Source organism: Petromyzon marinus, chromosome 63, assembly GCF_048934315.1.
Source record: "Petromyzon marinus isolate PM22_M1 ecotype Great Lakes invasive population chromosome 63, UKy_Petmar_22M1.pri1.0, whole genome shotgun sequence".
In the NCBI taxonomy this organism is placed as follows: domain Eukaryota; kingdom Metazoa; phylum Chordata; class Hyperoartia; order Petromyzontiformes; family Petromyzontidae; genus Petromyzon; species Petromyzon marinus.
The window spans coordinates 4,816,809-4,829,309 of NC_133729.1; the positions used below are offsets into that span (position 1 = coordinate 4,816,809).

Genomic DNA, 12,501 nt, shown 5'->3' on the forward strand with positions numbered 1-12,501 from the left:
GCACCTGGTACTCTGAGTAAACATCACCACTGGGGAGACAAAGGCGGCCGGTCGTGGTGTTGGCCACCCACCCCCTCGTGTGCCGTACCGGCCTTCATAGGTATTGCTCGCTAACAGCACTTGCCCCTACAGTCTGGTGCAGGCTATACGGGGGATCTTTGTCTTTGGTGGTGGTGCCCAATGATTGCCCGGCCATCCAGAGCTCATGGGTACCCCCCCCCCTCCCCCCACGTGTTTCCGGGTCATCATCATCACCATCAACACCACCACCGTGGTGGTTGTGGTTGTCCTGGTGGTCGTGATCACTGCAAGCGGTAGCGTAATGCAGCAACGGTAGCACCGTCATCATCAGCGTGAGCAGCAGCAGCAACATCATTATCATCATCAGCTGCAGCACCGTCATCATCAGCAGGTGCAGCAGCAGGAGGACCCTTGGTAGTGTCTGCGTTGACTTGCGAATGTGCACTTCTGTGCTGTGCCGCTCTGTGCTTTGACGCCTCGCGTCTCCTCCGTGGTTCCGCCTCCACCACGTGCAGGACTTCTTCAGCAAGTCGGACCCCTTCCTTGAGATCTTCCGTCTCAACGACGACGGCACCCAACAGCTCGTGCACCGCACCGAGGTGAGGAAGTCGCTCGCTCAGCCAACCACTCACCCAACCACTCACCCAACCACTCACTCAGCCAACCACTCACTCAGCCAACCACTCACCCAACCACTCACCTAACCACTCACCCAACCACTCACTCAGCCAACCACTCACCCAACCTCTCACTCACCGAACCACTCACTCAGCCAACCACTCACCCAACCACTCACCCAACCACTCAGCCAACCACTCACCCAACCACTCACCCAACCACTCACTCAGCCACTCACTCAGCCAACCACTCACTCACCCAATCACTCACCCAACCACTCACTCAACCACTCAGCCAACCACTCACCCAACCACTCACCCAACCACTCACTCAGCCAACCACTCACTCAGCCAACCACTCACCCAACCACTCACCCAACCACTCACCCAAACACTCACCCAACCACTCACTCACCCAACCACTGACCCAACCACTCACCCAACCACTCACTCACCCAACCACTCACTCAGCCAACCACTCACTCAGCCAACCACTCACTCAGCCAACAACTCACCCAACCAATCACCCAACCACTCACTCACACAACCACTCACTCAGCCAATCACTCACTCAGCCAATCACTCACTCACCCAACCACTCACTCACCCAACCACTCGCTCACCCAACCACTCACTCAGCCAACCACTCACTCACCCAACCACTCACTCACCCAACCACTCACTCAGCCAACCACTCACTCAGCCAACCACTCGCTCAGCCAACCACTCACCCAACCACTCACTCACCCAACCACTCACTCAGCCAACCACTCACCCAACCACTCACCCAACCACTCACTCACCCAACCACTCACTCAGCCAACCACTCACTCAGCCAACCACTCACTCAGCCAACAACTCACCCAACCAATCACCCAACCACTCACTCACACAACCACTCACTCAGCCAATCACTCACTCACCCAACCACTCACTCACCCAACCACTCACTCAGCCAACCACTCACTCAGCCAACCACTCGCTCAGCCAACCACTCACCCAACCACTCACTCACCCAACCACTCACTCAGCCAACCACTCACCCAACCACTCACCCAACCACTCACTCACCCAACCAATCACTCACCCAACCACTCACTCAGCCAACCACTCACTCACCCAACTACTCACCCAACCACTCACCCAACCACTCAGCCAACCACTCAGCCAACCACTCACCCAACCACTCACCCAACCACTCACTCACCTAACCACTCACTCAGCCAACTACTCACTCACCCAACCACTCACTCAGCCAACCACTCACTCACCCAACCACTCGCTCAGCCAACCACTCGCTCAGCCAACCACTCACTCAGCCAACCACTCACTCAGCCAACCACTCACTCACCCAACCACTCACCCACCACTCACCCATCCACTCACCCAACCACTCAGCCAACCACTCACTCAGCCAACCACACAACCAACCACTCACTTACCCAACCACTCACTCACCCAACCACTCACTCAGCCAACCACTCACTCACCCAACCACTCACTCACCCAACCACTCACTCATCCAACCACTCACTCACCCAACCACTCACTCAGCCAACCACTCACTCACCCAACCACTCACTCACTCACCCAACCACTCACCCAACCACTCACTCACCCAACCACTCACTCACTCACCCAACCACTCACCCAACCACTCACCCAACCACTCACTCACCCAACCACTCACCCAACCACTCACTCACCCAACCACTCACTCACCCAACCACTCGCTCAGCCAACCACTCACTCAGCCAACCACTCACTCAGCCAACCACTCGCTCACCCAACCACTCGCTCACCCAACCACTCACTCAGCCAACCACTCACTCACCCAACCACTCGCTCAGCCAACCACTCACGCACCCAACTACTCACTCAGCCAACCACTCACTCACCCAACCACTCGATCAGCCAACCACTCACTCACCCAACCACTCACTCAGCCAACCACTCACTCACCCAACCACTCACTCAGCCAACCACTCACTCACCCAACCACTCGCTCAGCCAACCACTCACTCAGCCAACCACTCACTCAGCCAACCACTCACTCAGCCAACCACTCGCTCACCCAACCACTCGCTCAGCCAACCACTCACTCAGCCAATCACTCACTCAGCCAACCACTCACTCAGCCAACCACTCACTCAACCACTCACTCAGCCAACCACTCACTCAGCCAACCACTCACTCAGCCAACCACTCACTCACCCAACCACTCACTCACCCAATCACTCACTCAGCCAACCACTCACTCACCCAACCACTCGCTCACCCAAACACTCACTCACCCAACCACTCACTCACCCAACCACTCGCTCAGCCAACCACTCGCTCAGCCAACCACTCGCTCAGCCAACCACTCGCTCAGCCAACCACTCACTCACCCAACCACTCGCTCACCCAACCACTCGCTCAGCCAACCACTCACTCAGCCAACCACTCATTCAGCCAACCACTCACTCACCAAACCACTCACTCACCCAACCACTCACTCACCCAATCACTCGCTCAGCCAACCACTCACTCAGCCAACCACTCGCTCAGCCAACCACTCACTCAGCCAACCATTCACTCACCCAACCACTCACTCACCCAACCACTCACTCAGCTAACCACTCACTCAGCCAACCACTCACTCAGCCAACCACTCACTCAGCCAACCACTCACTCACCCAACCACTCACTCAGCCAACCACTCACTCAGCCAACCACTCACTCACCCAACCACTCACTCACCCAACCACTTATTCACCAAACCACTCACTCAGCCACTCACTCACACAGCCACTCACCCAACCACTCACTCACCCAACCACTCACTCACCCAAACACTCACTCACCCAACCACTCAACCACTCACTCACCCAACCACTCACCCACCACTCACCCATCCACTCACCCAACCACTCAGCCAACCACTCACTCAGCCAACCACACAACCAACCACTCACTCACCCAACCACTCATTCACCCAACCAAACCACTCACTCAACCACTCACTCAGCCACTCACTCACACAGCCACTCACCCAACCACTCACCCAACCACGCGCTCACCTATTAACTCACTCGCTCACCTAACCCACTTACTCACCCAACCACTCGCTCACTCAATCCACGACCCATCCACTCACTCACTCATTAACCCACCAACTCAACCACTCTCTAACTCACTCACCCAATCACACATTCACCCAGCCACTCACTCACCTATTAACCCACTCACTCACCCATGAATTTACTCGCTCACCCACCGGTCCACTCACTGATTAAGCCACTCACTCATTAACTCACTAACTTACTCACCAAACCACGCGCTCACCCATTGACCCACTCGCTCACCCAACCCACTCACTCATCCAACCACTCGCTCACTCAATCAACCACCCACCCATCCACTCACTCACTCATTATTAACCCACTAACTCACTCACCCAATCACTCGTTTACCCAAACCACTCACTCACCCATTGACCCTCTCACTCACCCAACCATTCTCTAATTTCACCACTTATCCACTGACTCACTCATTAACTCACTAACTCATTAACCCACTAACTCACTCACACAACCACTCACCCACCCATCCACTCACTGATTAAGCTACTCATTAACTCACTCACTCACCAAATCACTCACTCACCCCACCACCATTCACTCCCTCGTTAACCCACTCACTAATTTACCCACTCACACACCCACTCACACACCAACCCACTCACGCACGCACCCACTCACGCACCCACTCACTCACACAAACACCCACGCACACATCCACTCACTCACACACACACACCCACTCATTCATCCACACCCACTCACACATCAACACCCACTCACTAATTTACCCACACACCCACCCACTTACCCACACACTCACCCACTCACCTACCCACACACTTACCCACTTACCCACACACTCACCCACTCACCAACCCCACACACCCATCCACTTACCCACACACTCACCCACTCACCCACCCACCTATTCACCCCACCCACCCATCTATTCACCCACTTACCCCACCCACCCACCTATTCACCCACTCACCCCACCCACCCACCTATTCACCCACTCACCCCACCCATTATCTCCGTGTGTGCTCCCTCCTCCTCCTGGCCGTCCGCGTGTGCCGGCGGTGTGCCACAGGTGATTATGGACAACCTGAACCCGGTATGGAAACCCTTCAAGGTGTCCATCCAGTCGCTATGCTGCTGCGACTACGAGAGGCAGCTGAAGGTGACGTCACGTGGCGGGGCACGTGGTGGAGTGGTGGTGGTGGTGGAGTGGTGGTGGTGGTGGTGATGGTGGTGATGGTGGTGGTGATGGTGGTGATGGTGATGGTGGTGATGATGGTGGTGATGGTGGTGATGGTGGTGGTCAGCGTGGTGTGCTGAGTGGAAACTCACCTTGCTGCACGCGAGCACAATCGCCCGTGTTCACTCGTGTGTGTGTGTGTGGTGTATGCGTGTGTGTGAACGTGTGTGTGTATGAACGTGTGTGTGTGTGTGGTGTATGCGTGTGTGAATGTGTGTGTGTGAACGTGTGTGTGTGTGGTGTATGCGCGTGTGTGAACGTGTGTGTGTGTATGAACGTGTGTGTGTGTGTGTGGTGTATGCGTGCGTGTGTGGTGTATGCGCGTGTGTGAACGTGTGTGTGTGTGAACGTGTGTGTGTGTGTGTGAACGTGTGTGTGTGTGGTGTATGCGTGTGTGTGAACGTGTGTGTGTGAACGTGTGTGTGTGAATATGTGTGTGTGTGGTGTATGCGTGTGTGTGAACGTGTGTGTGTGTGGTGTATGCGTGTGTGTGAACGTGTGTGTGTGAACGTGTGTGTGTGAACGTGTGTGTGTGGTGTATGCGTGTGTGTGAACGTGTGTGTGTGTGGTGTATGCGTGCGTGTGAACGTGTGAACGTGTGTGTGGTGTATGCGCGTGTGTGAACGTGTGTGTGTGTGTGAACGTGTGTGTGTGTGTGAACGTGTGTGTGTGGTGTATGCGCGTGTGTGGTGTATGTGTGTGTGTGAACGTGTGTGTGAACGTGTGTGTGTGTGAACGTGTGTGTGTGTGAACGTGTGTGTGTGTGAACGTGTGTGTGTGTGAACGTGTGTGTGTGTGAACGTGTGTGTGTGTGAACGTGTGTGTGTGTGCGGGGAATCTTTGTCTTTTTATGGGAAGCGGTAGTGGTGGTGTTAGCGTGGGGAGCGGTGGTGTAGCGGTGTAGCGGTGTAGCGGTGTAGCGGTGTAGTGGTTAGCGGTTAGCGCTACGCTGCGCTATGAACTCAGCGACCCGGGTTCGATTCCCGCTCACGGCCAACACCGGTGACGATTATCTGAACCGGTCCTGGGCCTCCCCTAGGTCGACTCAGCCTCAAATGAGTACCTGGTGCGGTGTTTAGTAAACATCGTCACTGGGGGAGACAAAGACGGCGGACCGTGCGTGGTTTGCTGATGACACCACGGTCTTCATAGGGGGCCATCCTTTCAGTCCGCAACGCAAATAATATGTCAAAACTTGACCCCCTCCCGGTACGCACGCGGACTTATTACAGCTCCCCTACCCCCCTCCCCACCTGCGTACGTACAGCCTGACGCACCCCCCCCCCCCCCCCACCGAATCCTATAGAACGGCCGATATTTAATCCACGCAGAAACGATCAAGGATGAATACTATTAACGTGTTTAAGCATTAAGATAGTCCACCGCCGGCCGCATTATTATTATCGAGGCTTCACCCCCCTCCGTGTCCTATGCGTAAGTACATTGTCAGTACGCAAGCGTTTGGGTTAACCCCCCCCTCCACTCCCCCTTCCATGCGTACGCACTAAATGGATGGCACCTATAGGTGCTGCTGCTGCTGCTCACTAACAGCACTTGGTCCCAACAGTGTTGCAGGCGACAAGGGGGTTCTTTGTCTTTGTTATGCCTGCACGTGGTGGGGGGGGGGGGGGGGGTAGCGTTTGGTTGGCGCGCTCCGCTTCGAACCCAGGCGAGCCGAGTTCGATTCCCGGTCACGCACTCCCCCACTAGGTGGACTCAGCCTCAAAATGAGTACCGGATTTAGATTTTGTAGGCCCCTGAGCTACAGGTACTGTGAGCCCCGCCACGCCCCAGTAATATGTTCAAAAGGAAAACAAAGTTAAAGAAAGAGGAACTTGTATTTCTACAAGGCTAACAACAAATACAATTCAGCATTCACGAACGAAATCACTTTTCACTTCATCTCTGGAGGCCCCTGGGCTGCAGCTCCTAAAGCCCCCCCCCCCCCCTCCCGGTGCCTTGACCCGGACCCTGACCCACGGCTGTGGCTGGGTGGTCGTGGTGCAGGCCACACCACCCACCTCCTCGTGTACCACAAGCTGCTGATGCTGCTGCTGCTGCTCGCTACCGACAGCCTCGTTGAAGGTCACGCGGGGAGAGCGGGGCGTGACCTTTGTCTGTGTTGTCCACGCGGCAGTGCATGGTGTGGGACTGGGACTCGAGCGGGAAGCACGACTTTATCGGAGAGTTCTACACCACCTTCCACGAGACCCTCGCGGCCCAGGATGACACTCACGTGAGTCCTGATGGTGCCTCTTCGCCTCCCCCCCCCCACCCCACCTCCTCCTAGCCAGTGGCCGGATGAAGCTAGCGCGGTGCCTCTAGTATATGTTATAAAGGGGGCCTAAATTAAATAAAATAAACCACGTCAATATTAAAACACGTAAATGTTTAACTCGCATAGTAAAGTAAATTGTATTTTTTCATTTGCTATACAGCCACAGATAATACGACAAATCGCTAACCTCAAACACCCGGGTGGTTCGTAAAAGTCGAAGGCGGTATAATACTATAGTGATAGAGCAAGTGTAGAATCACTGAACCGGAGTTGACAGCTTGAGAGCGTTTAGCGCGGGGGCCTTGAAAGTGCGGGGCCCGTAGCTACTACACATGTAGTAGTAGTAGCTACTACACATGTAGTAGCTACTACTACTACATGTGTAGCTACTACTACTACATGTGTAGCTACTACTACACTACATGTGTAGCTACTACTACTACACATGTAGTAGCTACTACTACTACATGTGTAGTAGCTACTACTACATGTGTAGCAGCTACTACTACTACTACACGTGTAGTAGCTACTACTACTACATGTGTAGTATCTACTTCTACATGTGTAGTAGCTACTACTACTACATGTGTAGCAGCTACTACTACTTCTACACGTGTAGTAGCTACTACTACTACATGTGTAGTAGCTACTACACATGTTGTAGCTACTACATATGTAGTAGCTACTACATATGTAGTAGCTACTACATATGTAGTAGCTACTACATATGTAGTAGCTACGGGCCCTACTACGTTAGTAGTAGCTACTGCATGTGTAGTAGCTACTACTACATGTCTAGCAGCTACTACTACATGTGTAGTAGCTGCTACACATGTAGTAGTAGCTGCTACACATGTACTACTACTACTACTACATGTCTAGCAGCTACTACTACATGTGTAGTAGCTGCTACACATGTAGTAGTAGCTGCTACACATGTAGTAGTAGCTACTGCACGTGTATTAGTAGCTACTACGCGTGTATTAGTAGCTACTACGCGTGTATTAGCTACTAGTGCTACGCGGATCATCCTGCACTGACTCGGGGTGGCTGTAATGCGGCAGTGCCTGAGACTCGCCGTCTAAAACGTTTCCGTGATAAACACGCCGCCTCGTTAGTCCAACGACGACGAACGCGTTTCGTCGCAGTTATCAATTAATTTATTTTGCAAAGAACTCTTATTGACGTAAGGCTGCTGTTGTTGCATGGACGGCCTCGTGACGAGAGAGGGTACCGGTGGACTGGGTGACTGACTAGCGGATTGGGTGACTGACTGGGTGACTGGTGGACTGGTGGACTGGGTGACTGGGTGACTGGTGGACTGGGTGACTGGGTGACTGGTGGACTGCGTGAGTGGGCGTCTGGTGGACTGGGTGACTGGTGGATTGGGTGACTGGTGGACTGGGTGACTGGTGGACTGGGTGACTGGGTGACTGGTGGATTGGGTGACTGCGTGAGTGGGTGTCTGGGTGACTGGCGGACTGGGTGACTGGTGGATTGGGTGTCTGTGTGAGTGGATGACTGGTGGACTGGGTGACTGGTGGATTGTGTGACTGACTGGGTGACTGGTGGACTGGGTGACTGGTGGACTGGTGGACTGGGTGACTGAGTGACTGGCGGACTGGGTGACTGGTGGATTGGGTGTCTGTGTGAGTGGGTGACTGGTGGATTGGGTGACTGACTGGGTGACTGGTGGACTGGGTGACTGGTGGACTGGTGGACTGGGTGATTGACTGGGTGACTGGTGGACTGGGTTACTGACTGGGTTACTGACTGGGTGACTGACTGGGTGACTGACTGGGTGACTGGTGGACTGGTGGACTGGTGGATTGGGTGACTCCGTGAGTGGTTTGTGTTGCACAGGTGCAGTGGCCATGCATCAACCCCAAGTACAAGGCCAAGAAGCGGCGGTACAAAAACTCGGGAACAGTCATTCTGGCGCAGTGCAGGGTACGTGCAGACACACACAGTGCAGGGTACGTGCAGACACACACACAGTGTAGGGTACGTGCAGACACACACACAGTGCAGGGTACGTGCAGACACACACACAGTGTAGGGTACGTGCAGACACACACACAGTGCAGGGTACGTGCAGACACACACACAGTGTAGGGTACGTGCAGACACACACAGTGTAGGGCACGTGCAGACACACACACACAGTGTAGGGTACGTGCAGACACACACACAGTGTAGGGTACGTACAGACACACACACAGTGTAGGGTACGTGCAGACACACACACAGTGCAGGGTACGTGCACTCACTAACACAGTGCAGGGTACGTGCACTCACACACACACAGTGCAGAGTACGTGCAGACACACACACACAGTGCAGGGTACGTGCAGACACACACACACAGTGCAGGGTACGTGCAGACACACACACACAGTGCAGAGTACGTGCAGACACACACACAGTGCAGAGTACGTGCAGACACACACACAGTGCAGAGTACGTGCAGCAACACACACACAGTGCAGGGTACGTGCAGACACACACACAGTGTAGGGTACGTGCACTCACTAACACAATGCAGGGTACAACAACAACAACCGCTATTCGCCACGTGAAGTGTCGAACGCCCGCTGTCAGGAGGTCACGGGGCAGACCCAGGTGCCACGGGTCGACTGACTGAGATGACTGGCTGATGCACCACCTGTGCCCCCTACTGTGCCAACTCGCTGTGCTTTAGCAACCCGGCGCTCCGCTCGTTGTTGTGAGTGTCGCTGCTCCGTCCTCTGTTGTTGTTGGAGGGCGACTGCCTCCAACTGCCCAGTAGCGTCCTTCACGAGCCTCCTCCACAGAGGCCGATCTTGACACCGCTGGTACCAGTCATCGGCAAGTCCACTCAGCGCGCTGCGCTATGAACCCGGCGACCCGAGTTCGATTCCCGCTCACGGCCAACACCGGTGACGATTATCTCAACCGGTCCTGGGCCTCCTCCCCTAGGTCGACTCAGCCTCAAATGAGTACCTGGTGCGGTGTGTAAACATCGCCACTAGGGAGACAAAGGCGGCCAGGCGTGGCGGCCTTCATAGGTGCTCGCTAACAGCACTTGCGCCTACAGTCTGTTAAGGCTACATGGGGGATCTTTGTGTGTGTGTCACTGTGTGTGTCTGTGTGTGTGTGTCACTGTGTATGTCTGTGTGTGTGTGTGTCTGTGTGTGTGTCTGTGTGTGTGTCTGTGTGTGTGTGTCTGTGTGTGTGTGTCACTGTGTATGTCTGTGTGTGTGTGTGTCTGTGTGTGTGTATGTGTGTGTGTGTCTGTGTGTGTGTGTCTGTGTGTGTGTATCACTGTGTATGTCTGTGTGTGTGTGTCACTGTGTATGTCTGTGTGTGTGTGTATGTGTGTGTGTCTGTGTGTGTGTGAAAATCAATCAAACGGGGTGGCGGATGGGGGGGCGAGCGCTGAATACGCAAACGATGTTTACACCGGAACGTTTGTTGCTAATGATCTAAATGGTGATGTATGTTGTAAGGAGGGGGTGGGAGGGGGTAGCAGCGCACAGCGCGTCTCTCTCTACCCGTGGGGATGCTCCTGCTCCCCCGGGGGTGAGGGGGGGGCGGTGACACAGCGATTGATGTCCCGCTCTTTGTCGCTCACGTCTCCGGCAGATAATCAAGATTTACTCCTTCCTCGAGTACATTATGGGAGGCTGCCAGATCCAGTTTGCGGTAAGTGGGGCGCTACGGATCGGTTCGTAATGAGGTGGGGTAGGGGGTCGGGGAGAGGGGGGGCACTTGGGGGGTGGGAGGGGGGCACGGGGGGGAGGCACTGGGGGGGTGAGATCGTTGTTGGGTTTAAGTGCGTATCGCTCGGTGTGGACTTCACGTGGTGCACCGCAAATCGCCATCGACTGCATCGCCGACATCACCACCACCAGCAGCACCACGGCCACCATCACCAACTTCATCATCACCAGCACCAACGCCATCACCACCACCATCACCAACTTCATCACCAGCACCAACGCCATCACCACCACCATCACCAACTTCATCAGCAGCACCAACGCCATCACCAACACCAACTTCATCACCAGCATCAACGCCATCACCACCACTATCACCACCACCATCACCAACTCCATCACCAGCACCAACGCCATCACCACCACCAACACCAACTTCATCACCAGCACCAACTCCATCATCACCACCATCACCAACTCCATCATCACCAGCACCATCAACTTCATCACCAGTACCAACGCCATCACCACCACCATCACCAACTCCATCATCACCAGCACCACCAACTTCATCACCAGCACCAACGCCATCACCACCACCATCACCAACTCCATCATCACCAGCACCAACTTCATCATCACCAGCACCATCAACTTCATCACCAGCACCAACGCCATCACCACCACCATCACCAACTCCATCATCACCAGCACCACCAACTTCATCACCAGCACCAACGCCATCACCACCACCATCACCAACTCCATCATCACCAGCACCAACTTCATCATCACCAGCACCACCAACTCCATCATCACCAGCACCAACTTCATCATCACCAGCACCACCAACTTCATTACCAGCACCAACGCCACCACCATCACCAACTTTATCACCAGCACCAACGCCATCACCACCACCATCACCAACTTCATCACCAGCACCAACGCCATCACCACCACCATCACCAACTTCATCACCAGCACCAACTCCATCATCACCAGCACCATCAACTTCATCATCACCAGCACCAACGCCATCACCACCACCATCACCAACTCTATCATCACCAGCACCAACTCCAACAGACGTTTGGGGCAAGTGCTGTTAGTTACCGAGCACGGCACGCGAGGTGGTGGGTGGCCACCACCGCGACCGCCTTTGTCTCCCCCTCGTGGCGATACTTCCTACTCACCGCACCGGGCACTTATTGTGAGGCTGAGTCGACCTCCTTCGCCACCACCACCACCACCAGCAGCAGCACCACCACCACGACCACCATCTCCACCACCACCACCACCAGCAGCACCACCAGCAGCAGCACCACCACCACCATCTCCACCACCATCTCCACCACCACCACCAGCAGCACCACCACCACCATCTCCACCACCATCTCCACCACCACCAGCAGCACCACCACCAGCAGCAGCACCACCACCACCATCTTCACCACCACCACCATCTCCACCACCAGCAGCAGCACCAGCACCACCACCACCACCGCCGCCGTTGTTGTTGAACGTCGAACTGAAACCGCGGAAGGCTTCGTTTGAAACG

General features: G+C 54.8%; 1 protein-coding gene across 3 annotated transcripts in view; it reads left to right on the forward strand.

Annotated features, from left to right (window-relative positions):
- The window catches only part of LOC116956058 (copine-4-like), an 88,956-nt gene that overhangs the window by 56,074 nt on the left and 20,381 nt on the right, over window positions 1-12,501 (forward strand). For all 3 annotated transcript variants that reach the window (XM_076053869.1, XM_076053868.1, XM_076053867.1), the window contains 5 exons: window positions 537-620; window positions 4,794-4,883; window positions 7,099-7,197; window positions 9,103-9,189; window positions 10,864-10,923. In XM_076053869.1, coding sequence (XP_075909984.1) covers window positions 537-620; window positions 4,794-4,883; window positions 7,099-7,197; window positions 9,103-9,189; window positions 10,864-10,923 — 420 coding nt within the window. The remainder of the gene's footprint in view (window positions 1-536; window positions 621-4,793; window positions 4,884-7,098; window positions 7,198-9,102; window positions 9,190-10,863; window positions 10,924-12,501) is intronic.